The 15,520-nt window shown below is 49.5% G+C and overlaps 1 protein-coding gene and 1 gene segment (V, D, J or C); both read left to right on the top strand.

The window, feature by feature from the left end:
- Positions 1 to 2,440: 2,440 nt before the first annotated feature.
- LOC121082338 lies at positions 2,441 to 3,094 on the top strand. The segment is given in 3 exon segments: positions 2,441 to 2,458; positions 2,500 to 2,817; positions 2,978 to 3,094. Coding segments are annotated over 3 exon segments (453 nt in total).
- A 4,270-nt stretch (positions 3,095 to 7,364) lies between these two features.
- On the top strand, positions 7,365 to 8,274 carry LOC121082337. Its single transcript, XM_040581679.1, has 3 exons — positions 7,365 to 7,453; positions 7,561 to 7,883; positions 7,957 to 8,274. The coding sequence occupies exons 1-3, from the start codon at positions 7,402 to 7,404 to the stop codon at positions 8,272 to 8,274; spliced, it is 693 nt and encodes a 230-aa protein (XP_040437613.1). The 5' UTR covers positions 7,365 to 7,401.
- Positions 8,275 to 15,520: the final 7,246 nt, after the last annotated feature.

Genomic DNA, 15,520 nt, shown 5'->3' with positions numbered 1-15,520 from the left:
TTGACCTGATTCTCTCAAACCTCGACCATTTGCCCCCAGTCTCGACCATTTCCACCAAACCTTGACCATTTGCCCCAAAACTTGACCATTTGCCCCCAGTCTCGACCATTTTTACCAATCTTTGACCATTTGCCCCAAAACTTGAACAGCTGCCCATAACCTTGATGATTTGTCCCAGACCTCAACCATTTGCCCCAAACCTTCACCATTTGCCCCAAACCTTGACCATGTCCACCAAACTTTGACTATTTGCCCAAAACCTTGACCATTTGCCCCAAACCCTGACCATCTGCCCAAAACCTTGATGATTTGCTGCAAATCTCAACCATCTGCCATAAATCTTGACCATTTGCCCCAAACCTTGACCAATTGCCCCAAACCTTGACCATCTGCCCAAAAATCTTGACCATTTCCACCAAACTTTGACTATTTGCCCAAAACTTGAACATTTGCCCCCAATCTCGACCATTTCCACCAAACCTTGACCATTTGCCCCAAAACTTGAACATTTGCCCAAACCTTGACCATTTACCCCAAACCTCAGCTGTTCCCCTCAAACCTTGACCATTTGCCCCAAACCTTGCCAATTTGCCCAAAACCTTGATGATTTGCCCCAAATCATAACCATTTGCCCCAAATCTCGACCATTTACCCCAAATCTCGACTGTTTGCCCCAAACCTCATCCGTTTGCCTCAAACCTCAACCGTTTGCCCCAAACCTTGACCATCTCTGCCCAAAAATCTTGACCATTTCCACCAAACTTTGACCATTTGCCCCAAAACTTGAACATTTGCCCCGGACCGTGACCATCCCCCCCCCAGCACCGTCCCCGTGCCCTGAGCCGGGATCCCCGCCGGGTACCCAGACCCCCGCCCTCCTGCGCTTAATTATTAACCTTAATCAGAGGGGAGGGGGAAGGGGGGGCCATTGAGTCATTAGCCCTAATACACCTAATTAGTGGCTCCAACGAGCTAATTATGGGCTGTAACTCCGAGCGCCGGGGACTGAATTCGGTTTTAAGCCCCGAAACGCTTAATAATTATTAGCAATAATAGAGTTAATTTTTTTTTAGCGCTAATTAAAAGGATCAGGGCGATAGATTTAATCGTACGCTGACACCCAGGTGCCGGGGGGGGGGGGGGGGTCGGACCCGGCGCCCCCCCCCCCCCCCCCCCGCCGGGGGGTTCGGGACCACCCCTGGGTATTTTGGGCGCCGGCAGCTGCGCGGGGGAGCTGGGAACCGGGGGGGTGGGGGAGGGGAGCGGGGGGAGGGGGGGGGGGCGGCGGCGGCGGCACCTGCGCGCCCGAAATACCCCGCGGCGTGACGGGAGCAGCGGGTCGCGCCTCGCGGGTGGGTGGGTGGGTGTTTTTTATCGATTTTATTCGTTTCACCCATTTCCAGCGTTCGCAGGTTGCGATGTTTCCCGTTATTATTTTCTGTCATTATTCGCGATCACTTTCGAGAATTAGTCTGTGTTTCATTTCCTGTTCTTATCTTCTTGTTGTCTATTCTCATTTTCCATTCTATTCTTTATCACCATTTTTTATTATTTCATTTTATTTAGTATCCTCTATTCTTATTTTCCATTCTTATTATTTTCTTTTCTATCACCATTTTTTATCACATTATTTTATTTAACATCTTCTATTCTCATTTCCCGTTATTATTTTCTTTTCTATCACCATTTCTTATTATTTTATTTTATTTTATTTAGTATCTTCTGTTCTCATTTCCCATTCTTATTTTCTTTTCTATCACCAATTTTGCTTATTTTATTTCACTTTGTTTAATACCTTCTATTCTTATTTTCCATTATTTTCTTTTCTGTCGCTATTTTTTATTAATTTTATTTTATTTTGTTCTATTTAGCACTTAACCTTTATTATTGTTTTATGGGAAACTCTCGCTGTTTCGTTGTAACTTTCAGTGTCTCATTAGAAATGTGGGATGGGGATGGCGGAGAGGAACAGGAGGAAGAAGGAGAAGAAGGAGAAGGAGAAGAAGAAGACCAACAAGAAGAAGAAGAAGAAGACCAACAAGAAGAAGAAGAAGAAGACCAACAAGAAGAAGAAGAAGAAGACCAAGACCAAAAAGAAGAAGAAGACCAAGAAGAAGGAGAAGAAGACCAAGAAGAAGAAGACCTGAGTGCTTCCACCACCATCTCTTTCGTTTGGGGCAAAAGCGACTGATGGTTTGGGGCCAACGGTCGGGGCTCGGCGCCGGAGTTGGGGCAACCACCGTCACGTTTGGCGCAGTAGTAGGTGGCCGTGTCGTCGTCCCTGAGGCTGCTCATCTGCAGCGTGACCGTGCTCTGGCCGTTGTCCCTGGAGATGGTGAAGCGCCCCTGGACCGACGGCGTGTAGCCGGTCCAACCACCATTGTAGGTGATACCCGCGACGGCCTCCAGCCCCTTCCCGGGCGCCTGCCGCGCCCAGTCCATGCCGGAGCTGCCGAAGGTGACACCAGAGCCCTCAGCGGGGTCTGGGCTTGGGGGAAGGGTCTGGGTGAGGGTCTACAGCTGGTGGAGTCCGGAGGGGGTCTCCAGACCCCGGGGGGTCCCTGCGCCTCGTCTGCAAGGGCTCCGGCTTCACCTTCGGCAGCGTCGACATGATCTGGGTGCGGCAGGCGCCCGGGAAGGGGCTCGAGTGGGTCGCGGGTATCGACAACGATGGCAGCACCTACTACGCGCCGTCGGTCCAGGGGCGCTTCACCATCTCCAGGGACAACGGCCAGAGCACGGTCACGCTGCAGATGAGCAGCCTCAGGGACGGCGACACGGCCACCTACTGCCGCGCCAGAGGTGACGGTGCTGCTGGTGGTCCCAACCCTGTGGCCGCGTCCCAGCAGCTCCCCGTGTCCTGGCGCCGGAGCCGCCTCCCCCCGGGGACCCGGGCGCGTTGCACCAGGCACAGCGCGTTTTGTAGCCCCCAAATTCTGCAGGTTTTGGCCCAAATTATTCCCTTGTGACTCCCCAGCAAGGCCGTCTGGATGCCGGTCCGGCAGCTCCGGCACCCACCCTGGGCCGCAGGCACCTTTGCACCGGGGCCGGGCATCCCAAAATCCCCGTATTTTCCCCCAAATCCTTGCGCTGAGCCCGGTGTTTGCCCAAAATCCCAGTGTCTTCCCCCAAATCTTGCGCTGAGCCCAGGCATCCCTGCCTGCATCCCAAAATCCCAGCGTTTTCCCCCAAATCTTGCACTGAGCCCAGGCATCTCGGCCCAGGCATCCCAAAATCCCCGTATTTTCCCAAAATACCAGCATCTTCCCCCAAATCCTTGCCCTGACCATCAACATCCTTTCCCAGCATCCCAAAATCCCAGTATTTTCCCCAAATCCCATTATTTTCCCCCAAATCCTTGCCCTGAGCACAGGCATCCTTTCCCAGCATCCCAAAATCCCAGTATTTTCCCCAAAATCCCAGTATTATCCCCCCAAATCCTTGCCCTGAGCGCACACATCCTTTCCCAGCATCCCAAAATCCCAGTATTTTCCCCAAATCCCATTATTTTCCCCCAAATCCTTGCCCTGAGCCCCCGCATCCCTGCCCTGCATCCTCAAACCCCAGCGTTTTTCCCAAAATCCCAGCATTTCCCCCCAAACTCCTGGCGCCAGGGCGGGGGGGAGGGGGGTGGCGGCGGTGGGGGAGGGGCGGGAAAGCCACCCCTCCCCCCTTTCCTGGCTCCCACCCCAGAACAACGCTGATGACGTCATCGGGGGGGGGTGTGTAATTAAGTAATTAAGCCCGCAGCGATCAGCGCCTGAGAGAGCTTGCGATTAATTAATTCGGTGTGAATAATTAATACGGGCTGCAGAGCTCGCAATTAAAGATTTCAGTGTAAATAATTAACCAGGGATCTGCGGGGCTTGCAGTTAATTAATTCAGCGGAAATAATTAATCAAGGCACTGCAGAGCTTGCGATTAATTAACTCAGTGCAATTAAAATGATCAGGGATCTGCAGGGACTGCGTTTAATTAATCCAGTGTACATAATTAATCAGGGCAATGCAGAGCTTGCAATTAATTAATGCGTTGTAAAGCGAGTGATCGAGGATCTGCAGAGGTTGCAATTAAAGAATCCAGAGTAAATAATTAATTAGTGCTCTGCAGAGCTTGCAATTAAAGAATCCAGAGTAAATAATTAATCAGTGCTCTGCAGAGCTTGCAATTAAAGAATCCAGAGTAAATAATTAATTAGTGCTCTGCAGAGCTTGCAATTAAAGAATCCAGAGTAAATAATTAATTAGTGCTCTGCAGAGCTTGCAATTAAAGAATCCAGAGTAAATAATTAATCAGTGCTCTGCAGAGCTCGCAATTAAAGAATCCAGAGTAAATAATTAATTAGTGCTCTGCAGAGCTCGCAATTAAAGAATCCAGAGTAAATAATTAATTAGTGCTCTGCAGAGCTCGCAATTAAAGAATCCAGAGTAAATAATTAATTAGTGCTCTGCAGAGGTTGCAATTAAAGAATCCAGAGTAAATAATTAATTAGTGCTCTGCAGAGCTCGCAATTAAAGAATCCAGAGTAAATAATTAATTAGTGCTCTGCAGAGCTCGCAATTAAAGAATCCAGAGTAAATAATTAATTAGTGCTCTGCAGAGCTCGCAATTAAAGAATCCAGAGTAAATAATTAATTAGTGCTCTGCAGAGCTCGCAATTAAAGAATCCAGAGTAAATAATTAATTAGTGCTCTGCAGAGCTCGCAATTAAAGAATCCAGAGTAAATAATTAATCAGTGCTCTGCAGAGCTCGCAATTAAAGAATCCAGAGTAAATAATTAATTAGTGCTCTGCAGAGCTTGCAATTAAAGAATCCAGAGTAAATAATTAATTAGTGCTCTGCAGAGCTTGCAATTAAAGAATCCAGCGTAAATAATTAATTAGTGCTCTGCAGAGCTTGCAATTAATTAATTGGCCGTCAATAAAACATGAGGGCGCCCTGCAGAGGGCGCAATGAATGAACTCGATGAGCAGCAGCAATTAATTCCCTGGAGGCGTCGCAATTAAATAATTAATGGTGCACCTGCGATTAATTCCCTAGAGGCACTGCAATTAAAGAATTAATCATAAACAAGCGATTAATTCCCTAGAGGAGTTGCAATTAAATAATTAATGGTACACCTGCGATTAATTCCCTAGAGGCGTCGCAATTAAATAATTAATGGTACACCTGCGATTAATTCCCTAGAGGCACGGCAATTAAAGAATTAATCATAAACAAGTGATTAATTCCCTAGAGGCATTGCAATTAAATAATTAATGGTTCATCTGCAATTAATTCCCGAGAGGCATCTCAATTAAATAATTAATCATAAACAAGTGATTAATTCCCTAGAGGCATTGCAATTAAATAATTAATCATAAAAAGGTGATTAAATCCTAGAGGCACTGCAATTAAATAATTGGCCATAAACAAGTGATTAATTGCCTGGAGGCACTGCAATTAAATAATTAATAGTAAACAAGAGATTAATTCCCTGGAGGCATCGCAATTAAATAATTAATGGTACATCTGAAATTAATTCCCTAGAAGCATCTCAATTAAATAATTACCCATAAACGAGTGATTAATTCCCTAGAGGCATTGCAATTAAATAATTAATCATAAACAAGTGATTAATTGCCTAGAGGCAGGGCAATTAAATAATTAATGGTACCTCCGTGATTAATTGCCTAGAGGCATCACAATTAAATAATTAATGGTACACCTGTGATTAATTCCCTAGAGGCCTGACAATTAAAGAATTAATCATCAACAAGTGATTAAATCCTAGAGGCACTGTAATTAAATAATTGGCCATGAACAAGTGATTAATTGCCTGGAGGCATCACAATTAAATAATTAATGGTACATCTGCAATTAATTCCCTAGAGGCACTGCAATTAAATAATTTGCCATAAACAAGTGATTAATTCCCTAGGGGCACGGCAATTAAATAATTAACCATAAACAAGTTATTAATTCCATAGAGGCATCTCAGTTAAAGAATTAATCATAAACAAGTGATTAATTCCCTGGAGGCATCACAATTAAATAATTAATGGTACATCTGCAATTAATTCCCTAGAGCCACTGCAATTAAATAATTAACCATAAACAAGTGATTAATTCCCTAGAGGCATTGCAATTAAATAATTACTGGTACATCTGCAATTAATTCCCTAGAGGCAGCTCAAATAAATAATTTGCCATAAACAAGTGATTAATTCCCTAGAGGCATGGCAATTAAATAATTAACCATAAACAAGTGATTAATTCCATAGAGGCATCTCAATTAAATAATTACCCATAAAGAAGCTATTAATTCCCTTGAGGCGTTGCAATTAAATAATTAATGGTGCACCTGCGATTAAACTCCCTAGAGGCCTGACAATTAAATAATTAATCATAAACAAGTAATTAATTCCCTAGAGGCACGGCAATTAAATAATTACCCATAAACAAGCGATTAATTCCCTAGAGGCATTGCAATTAAATAATTAATCATAAAAAGGTGATTAAATCCTAGAGGCACTGCAATTAAATAATTGCCCATAAACAAGCGATTAATTCCCTGGAGGCATCACAATTAAATAATTAATGGTACATCTGCAATTAATTCCCTAGAGGCACGGCAACGAAATAATTTGCCATAAACAAGTGATTAATTCCCTAGGGGCACGGCAATTAAATAATTAATGGTACACCTGCGATTAAATTGCCTAGAGGCCTGACAATTAAAGAATTAATCATAAAAAAGTGATTAATTCCCTAGGGGAATCGCAATTAAATAATTAATTGTACACCTGCGATTAAATTGCCTACAGGCCTGACAATTAAAGAATTAATCATCAACAAGTGATTAATTCCCTAGAGACCTTGCAATTAAATAATTAACCATAAACGAGCGATTAATTCCCTGGCAGCGCGGCAATTAAATAATTAACCATAAACGAGCGATGAATTCCCTGGCAGCGCGGCAATTAAATAATTAACCATAAATGAGCGATTAATTCCCTGGCGGCGCGGCAATTAAATAATTAACCGTAGACAAGCGGTTAATTCCCTAGAGGCGTCGCAATTAAATAATTAATCGATAAATAATAATTAAAGGCATTCAGACACGTTAATGGCGTTTAATTAAATCGAGCGGTTGGGTGCCAGCGGCTGTGGCGGGCGCGTAGCGGGGCTGGCAATTAGGGAAATGGACCCCCCACGGCTTAACGAGCACGCGGCGGGGCCTGTAATTAAAGAAATCACCCCGGGATGGTTAACGATGGCTAACGAGGGCCCGGCAGAGATTTGCAATTAAAACCCGGGGGGGAGGGGCCGCCCATGCAAATCACCGTCCCCCAGCGCCTTTAAGAGCCGCCGAGCCCCCCATGGTGGCACATCCCGACCTCCCCCAGCATCTCCTCACCATGGGCGTCCCCGTGGCCACCACCCTCCTCCTCCTCCTGGCCGCCCTCCCAGGTAGGACGCCCTGACCCGCTCCCCGGGGCGCGGAGATGGGGGGGGGGGGAGGGGTGGGCGCCACGCCGGGAGCGGGAGACTCAACCCGGCCCTTCTTCCTCCCCCAGGGCTGCGGGCGGCCGTGCAGCTGGCGGAGTCCGGAGGGGGTCTCCAGACCCCCGGGGGGTCCCTGCGCCTCGTCTGCAAGGGCTCCGGCTTCACCTTCGGCAGCTTCGGCATGGGATGGATGCGGCAGGCGCCCGGGAAGGGGCTCGAGTACGTCGCGGGTATCAGCTACAGTGGTGGCACCACCTACTACGCGCCGTCGGTCAAGGGGCGCTTCACCATCTCCAGGGACAACGGCCAGAGCACGGTCACGCTGCAGATGAGCAGCCTCAGGGACGACGACACGGCCACCTACTACTGCGCCAAAAGTGCTCACGGTGGCGCCGCACCCATGAGCAGGCAGGAAAAAACCCTGCGCCGGCTGCGTCGACCGCGTTGACTCGGTTGACCGCATCGAGTTGGTTGACGGCGTTGACTTGGTTGACTGCGTTGACTGTGTTGACTTGGTTGACTGCGTTGACCGCGTTGACTCGGTTGACCGCCTTGAGTTGGTTGACGGCGTTGACTGCGTTGACTGCGTTGACTACGTTGACCGCGTTGACTCGGTTGACCGCGTTGACTCGGTTGACTGCGTTGACCGCGTTGACTCGGTCAACCACATCGACTTGTTTGACGAATTGTCAGCGTTGACTCGGTTGACTGGGTTGACCGCACCGCCTCGCTTGACTGCGTCGACTGCGTTGACAGCGCTGACTCAGCTGGCTGCACTCCGTTGACGCGGCTGACGGCGTTGACCGCACGGACTCGGTTGACTGCGCTTGATAGCGTTGACTGCGACGCCTGGGGTGGCTGCGGCCAGCACCCACGGGAGTTGGCGGGCGGCGATGCGATGCCTGGCAGCGCTCAAGCCCTTGGTGCCACGCGTCGCGCGGCAACCGGAGCCTTCACACGTCACCCAAGCACCCTTGCACAGCACCCACACACGCGTGCTGAACCCAAGTGCCCGTGGAGCCCAAACCCCCTGAGAAACTTCCCCAGGGGACGTTGGGCCAGTACTGACCCAGATCTGGTCCCACTTTGACCCTCTTGGTCCAGATTTGCCTTAAATCTTTGCACTCGTTGGCTCGTTGGTCCAATTTTGACCCAAACCTGGTCACACTTTGCCCCTTTGGTTGACATTTGGCCCAAACCTGGGCACTGGTTGGCTCTTGGGTCTTGTGTGGTCTCAGACCTGGGCACACTTGGACCCTTTTTGACCCCTTTTGCCTTAAATTTTGGTGTGATTTGGCACACGGGTCCAATTTTGGCCCAGATCCAAGCACTGGTTGTCTCTTGGGGCCGATTTTGGCCCAAATCTGGGCCCAGGTTTGCACTTTGGGCCTAATTTCACACTAATTTGAGCCCTTCTTAGAACTTTGTGACTATTTTGACACAAATCTGGGCCCTGGTTGGCACTTTGGGCCTATTTTGACCCAAATCTGGGCCCTGGTTGGCAATTTCAGGCTATTTTGACCAGAATCTGGGCCCTGATTGGAACTTTGGGCCTATTTTGACCCAAATCTTGGCACAGGTTTGCACTTTGGGCCTATTTTGACCCAAATCTGGGTCCTGGTTGGCACTTTGGGCCTATTTTGACCAAATCTGGGTCCTGGTTGGCAATTTCAGGCTATTTTGACCAGAATCTGGGCCCTGATTGGAACTTTGGGCCTATTTTGACCCAAATCTTGGCCCAGGTTTGGACTTTGGGCCTATTTTGACCCAAATCTGGGCCCTGATTGGAACTTTGGGCCTATTTTGACCCAAATCTGGGCCCTGATTGGCACTTTGGGCCTATTTTGACCCAAATCTGGGCCTTGGTTTTGAACTTTGGGCCTATTTTGACCCAAATCTGGGTCCTGGTTGGCACATTGGGCATATTTTGACCCAAATATGGGCCCTGGTTGGCACTTTGGGCCTATTTTGACCCAAATCTGGGTACATTTTGGCTCTTTGGACCAATTTTCACCTGAATCTGGGCCCTGGTTTTGAACTTTGGGCCTATTTTGACCCCAACCTGGGTCCTCGTTTGCACTTTGGGCCTCTTTTGACCAAAGTCTGAGCACTGGTTGCCTCGTTGATCGTATTTTGACCCAAATCAGGGCACATTTTGGCTTGTTGGGCCAATTTTGACCCAAATCTGGAAACACTTTTACCTCTTTTTTCAGTTTTGCCTTCCAGATTGGCAAGTTTTTTCTCTTGGAGCCAATTTTGACCCATATCTGGGCACATTTTGACCCTTTTGGCCCAGTTTTGCCCCACGCCAGAGGATGCTCTTGCCCTGTCCGGGCATTGCCAGTGCAAACCTGGGGGAGTTTTTCTTTTTGGGGGCGTTTTGTGGCGTGGGAGGGACGAGCTCAGCCGGTGGCCGCTGGGGCGGGGGGGATTTTGTCCCGCTCTGTGTCACCGTGGGTGCTGGTGCTGGTTGGGGTGCTGCTGCTCCCACGGTGGTGCCGGCGGTGCCAAAAAGGTGCCGGGGCTCAGCCCCGCTGCGGCCGGGGGAGTCTTTCCCGCGGGACCATCCCCCGGTGGTGCCTCTTCCCCTTTCTGGCCGCGTCTGACGGAGCCCGGCGACGCTTTTCCTGTCCCAACCACTTCTTCAGCAAACTGGGGGCATTTTTTACCCTTGATTGTCAATTTTCCAGCAAATCTCAGGATGTTTTTCTTTGTTTTGCCTGTTTTGTCCAAATCTGGCCCTTTGCTGGCTCTGGGGACCTGTCTGGTCCCAAATCTGGTCCCACTTGGACCCTCTTGGTCCAGATTTGCCTTAAATCTTTGCACTCGTTGGCTCGTTGGTCCAATTTTGACCCAAACCTGGTCACACTTTGCCCCTTTGGTTGACATTTGGCCCAAACCTGGGCACTGGTTGGCTCTTGGGTCTTGTGTGGTCTCAGATCTGGGCTCACTTGGACCATATTTGACCCCTTTTGCCTTAAATTTTGGTATGATTTGGCACACGGGTCCAATTTTGGCCCAGATCCAAGCACTGGTTGTCTCTTGGGGCCGATTTTGGCCCAAATCTGGGCCCTGGTTGGCAATTTCAGGCTATTTTGACCCAAATCTGGGCCCTGATTGGAACTTTGGGCCTATTTTGACCCAAACCTGAGCACATTTTGGCTCTTTGGGCCTATTTTGTCCCAAATGTTGACCCAGGTTTGCACTTTGGGCCTATTTTGACCCAAATCTGGGCCCTGGTTGGCACATTGGGCCTATTTTGACCCAAATCTGGGCACATTTTGGCTCTTTGGGCCAATTTTGACCCAAATCTGGGCCCTAGTTGGCACTTTGGGCCTATTTTGGCCCAAATCTGGGCCCAGGTTTGCACTTTGGGCCTATTTTGACCCAAATCTGGGCCCTAGTTGGCACTTTGGGCCTATTTTGGCCCAAATCTGGGCCCAGGTTTGCACTTTGGGCCTATTTTGTCCCAAATCTGGGTCCTGGTTGGCACTTTGGGCCTATTTTGACACTAATTTGAGCCCTGGTTAGATCTTTGTTGCTAATATTGGCCCAAATCTTGGCCCTAGTTGGCACTTTGGGCCAATTTTAAACCAAAATATGGATATGTTTTGTCTCTTTGGGCCTATTTTGACCCAAATCTGGGCCGTGGATGGAACTTTTTGGGCCTATTTTGGTCTAAATTGTGGCACTGGTTGTCACTTTGGGCCTATTTTGACACTTATGTGATCCCTGGTTGTCTCTTTGGGCCAATTTTGACCGAAATCTGAGCACTGGTTGTGTCGTTGGTCATATTTTGACCCAAATTGTGTCACTTGTTGGCTCTTTGGGCCAAATTTTGACCCAAACCTGGGTAAATTTTTGCCCTTGGAGCCAATTTTGATCCAAATCTGGGCACATTTTGACCCTTTTGGTCCAGTTTTGCCCCACGCCAGAGGATGCTCTTGCCCTGTCCGGGCATTGCCGGTGCAAACCTGGGGGAGTTTTTCTTTTTGGGGGCGTTTTGTGGCGTGGGAGGGACGAGCTCGGCCGGTGGCCGCTGGGGCGGGGGGGATTTTGTCCCGCTCTGTGTCACCGTGGGTGATGATGCTGGTAATGCTGCTGATCCCACGGTGGTGCCGGCGGTGCCAAAAAGGTGCCGGGGCTCAGCCCCGCCGCGGCCGGGGGGGTCTTTCCCGCGGGACCATCCCCCGGTGGTGCCTCTTCCCCTTTCTGGCCGCGTCTGACGGAGCCCGGCGACGCTTTTCCTGTCCCAACCACTTCTTCAGCAAACTGGGGGCATTTTTTACCCTTGATTGTCAATTTTCCAGCAAACCTCGGGTTGTTTTTCTTTGTTTTGCCTCTTTTGTCCCCAGTCCGGCCCTTTGCTGGCTCTGGGGACCTGTCTGGTCCCAAATCTGGTCCCACTTGGACCCTCTTGCTCCAGATTTGCCTTAAATCTTTGCACTCGTTGGCTCGTTGGTCCAATTTTGACCCAAACCTGGTCACACTTTGCCCCTTTGGTTGACATTTGGCCCAAACCTGGGCACTGGTTGGCTCTTGGGTCTTGTGTGGTCTCAGACCTGGGCACACTTGGACCCTTTTTGACCCCTTTTGCCTTAAATTTTGCTATGATTTGGCACACGGGTCCAATTTTGGCCCAGATCCAAGCACTGGTTGTCTCTTGGGGCGGATTTTGGCCCAAATCTGGGCCCAGGTTGGCAATTTCAGGCTATTTTGACCCAAATCTGGGCCCTGATTGGAACTTTGGGCCTATTTTGACCCAAACCTGAGCACATTTTGGCTCTTTGGGCCTATTTTGTCCCAAATGTTGACCCAGGTTTGCACTTTGGGCCTATTTTGACCCAAATCTGGGCCCTGGTTGGCACATTGGGCCTATTTTGACCCAAATCTGGGCACATTTTGGCTCTTTGGGCCAATTTTGACCCAAATCTGGGCCCTAGTTGGCACTTTGGGCCTATTTTGGCCCAAATCTGGGCCCAGGTTTGCACTTTGGGCCTATTTTGACCCAAATCTGGGCCCTAGTTGGCACTTTGGGCCTATTTTGGCCCAAATCTGGGCCCAGGTTTGCACTTTGGGCCTATTTTGTCCCAAATCTGGGTCCTGGTTGGCACTTTGGGCCTATTTTGACACTAATTTGAGCCCTGGTTAGATCTTTGTTGCTAATATTGGCCCAAATCTTGGCCCTAGTTGGCACTTTGGGCCAATTTTAAACCAAAATATGGATATGTTTTCTCTCTTTGGGCCTATTTTGACCCAAATCTGGGCCGTGGTTGGAACTTTTTGGGCCTATTTTGGTCTAAATTGTGGCACTGGTTGGCACTTTGGGCCTATTTTGACACTTATGTGATCCCTGGTTGTCTCTTTGGGCCAATTTTGACTCAAATCTGGGCCCTGGTTGTCTCTTTGGGCCAATTTTGACCGAAATCTGAGCACTGGTTGCCTCGTTGGTCATATTTTGACCCAAATTGTGTCACTTGTTGGCTCTTTGGGCCAAATTTTGACCCAAACCTGGGTAAATTTTTGCCCTTGGAGCCAATTTTGACCCAAATCTGGGCACATTTTGACCCTTTTGGTCCAGTTTTGCCCCACGCCTGAGGATGCTCTTGCCCTGTCCGGGCATTGCCGGTGCAAACCTGGGGGAGTTTTTCTTTTTGGGGGCGTTTTGTGGCGTGGGAGGGACGAGCTCAGCCGGTGGCCGCTGGGGCGGGGGGGATTTTGTCCCGCTCTGTGTCACCGTGGGTGGTGGTGCTGGTTGGGGTGATGCTCCCACGGTGTTGCCGGCGGTGCCAAAAAGGTGCCGGGGCTCAGCCCCGCCGCGGCCGGGGGGGTCTTTCCCGCGGGACCATCCCCCGGTGGTGCCTCTTCCCCTTTCTGGCCGCGTCTGACGGAGCCCGGCGACGCTTTTCCTGTCCCAACCACTTCTTCAGCAAATTGGGGGCATTTTTTACCCTTTATTGTCAATTTTTCTGCAAACCTCGGGATATTTTTCTTTGTTTTGCCTGTTTTGTCCTCAATCCGGCCCTTTGCTGGCTCTGGGGACCTGTCTGGTCCCAAATCTGGTCCCACTTTGACCCTCTTGGTCCAGATTTGCCTTAAATCTTTGCACTCGTTGGCTCGTTGGTCCAATTTTGACCCAAACCTGGTCACACTTTGCCCCTTTGGTTGACATTTGGCCCAAACCTGGGCACTGGTTGGCTCTTGGGTCTTGTGTGGTCTCAGATCTGGGCGCGCTTGGGCCCTTTTTGACCCCTTTTGCCTTAAACTTTGGTATGATTTGGCACACGGGTCCAATTTTGGCCCAGATCCAAGCACTGGTTGTCTCTTGGGGCCGATTTTGGCCCAAATCTGGGCCCTGGTTGTCAATTTCAGGCTATTTTGACCCAAATCTGGGCCCTGATTGGAACTTTGGGCCTATTTTGACCCAAACCTGAGCACATTTTGGCTCTTTGGGCCTATTTTGTCCCAAATGTTGGCCCAGGTTTGCACTTTGGGCCTATTTTGACCCAATCTGGGTCCTGGTTGGCACTTTGGGCCTATTTTGGCCCAAATCTGGGCCCAGGTTTGCACTTTGGGCCTATTTTGACCCAAATCTGGGCCCAGGTTTGCACTTTGGGCCTATTTTGACCCAAATCTGGGTCCTGGTTGGCACTTTGGGCCTATTTTGACACTAATTTGAGCCTTAGTTAGATCTTTGTTGCTAATCTTGGCCCAACTCTGGGCCCTGGTTGGCACTTTGGGCCAATTTTAAACCAAAATATGTATATGTTTTGTCTCTTTGGGCCTATTTTGACCCAAATCTGGGCCGTGGTTGGAACTTTTTGGGCCTATTTTGGTCTAAATTGTGGCACTGGTTGGCACTTTGGGCCTATTTTGACACTTATGTGATCCCTGGTTGGCACTTTGGGCCAATTTTGACCTAGATATGAGCAGATTTTGGCTCTTTGGGCCAATTTTGACCCAAATCTGGGCACATTTTGGCTCTTTGGGCCAATTTTGACCGAAGTCTGAGCACTGCTTGCCTTGTTGGTCATATTTTGACCCAAAATGTGTCACTTGTTGGCTCCTTGGGCCAAATTTTGACCCAAACCTGGGTAAATTTTTGCCCTTGGAGCCAATTTTGACCCAAATCTGGGCACATTTTGACCCTGTCTGTCCAGTTTTGCCCCACGCCAGAGGATGCTCTTGCCCTCTCCGGGCATTGCTGGTGCAAACCTGGGGGAGTTTTTCTTTTTGGGGGCGTTTTGTGGCGTGGGAGGGACGAGCTCAGCCGGTGGCCGCTGGGGCGGGGGGGATTTTGTCCCGCTCTGTGTCACCGTGGGTGGTGGTGCTGGTTGGGGTGATGCTCCCACGGTGGTGCCGGCGGTGCCAAAAAGGTGCCGGGGCTCAGCCCCGCTGCGGCCGGGGGGGTCTTTCCCGCGGGACCATCCCCCGGTGGTGCCTCTTCCCCTTTCTGGCCGCGTCTGACGGAGCCCGGCGACGCTTTTCCTGTCCCAACCACTTCTTCAGCAAATTGGGGGCATTTTTTACCCTTGATTGTCAATTTTTTTGCAAACCTCGGGATGTTTTTCTTTGTTTTGCCTGTTTTGTCCCCAGTCCGGCCCTTTGCTGGCTCTGGGGACCTGTCTGGTCCCAAATCTGGTCCCACTTGGACCCTCTTGGTCCAGATTTGCCTTAAATCTTTGCACTCGTTGGCTCGTTGGTCCAACTTTGACCCAAACCTGGTCACACTTTGCCCCTTTGGTTGACATTTGACCCAAACCTGGGCACTGGTTGGTCTCTTGGGTCTTGTGTGGTCTCACATCTGGGCACACTTGGACCATATTTGGCCAATTTTTCCTTAACTTTAGTATGATTTGGCACACTGGTCCAATTTTGACCCAGATCCAAGCACTGGTTGTCTCTTGGGGCGGATTTTGGCCCAAATCTGGGCCCAGGTTTGCACTTTGGGCCTATTTTGACACTAATTTGAGCCCTGGTTAGATCTTTGTTGCTAATATTGGCCCAAATCTTGGCCCTGGTTGGCACTTT

Source organism: Falco naumanni, unplaced genomic scaffold (assembly GCF_017639655.2).
Source record: "Falco naumanni isolate bFalNau1 unplaced genomic scaffold, bFalNau1.pat scaffold_73_arrow_pat_ctg1, whole genome shotgun sequence".
NCBI classification, from domain to species: Eukaryota; Metazoa; Chordata; class Aves; order Falconiformes; family Falconidae; genus Falco; species Falco naumanni.
The sequence above is the reverse complement of the archived record's forward strand: the minus strand, read 5'-3'. Positions and strand labels throughout refer to the sequence as shown.

Excerpts from the sequence above, each read along its gene's own strand:
- LOC121082337 (XM_040581679.1), top strand. The coding sequence starts at position 7,402 with ATGGGCGTCCCCGTGGCCACCACCCTCCTCCTCCTCCTGGCCGCCCTC. Across the intron at positions 7,454-7,560 it reads CCTCCTGGCCGCCCTCCCAG|GGCTGCGGGCGGCCGTGCAG; the intron begins GTAGGACGCCCT and ends TTCCTCCCCCAG. Across the intron at positions 7,884-7,956 it reads AAAGTGCTCACGGTGGCGCC|TTGGTTGACGGCGTTGACTT; the intron begins GCACCCATGAGC and ends GACCGCATCGAG.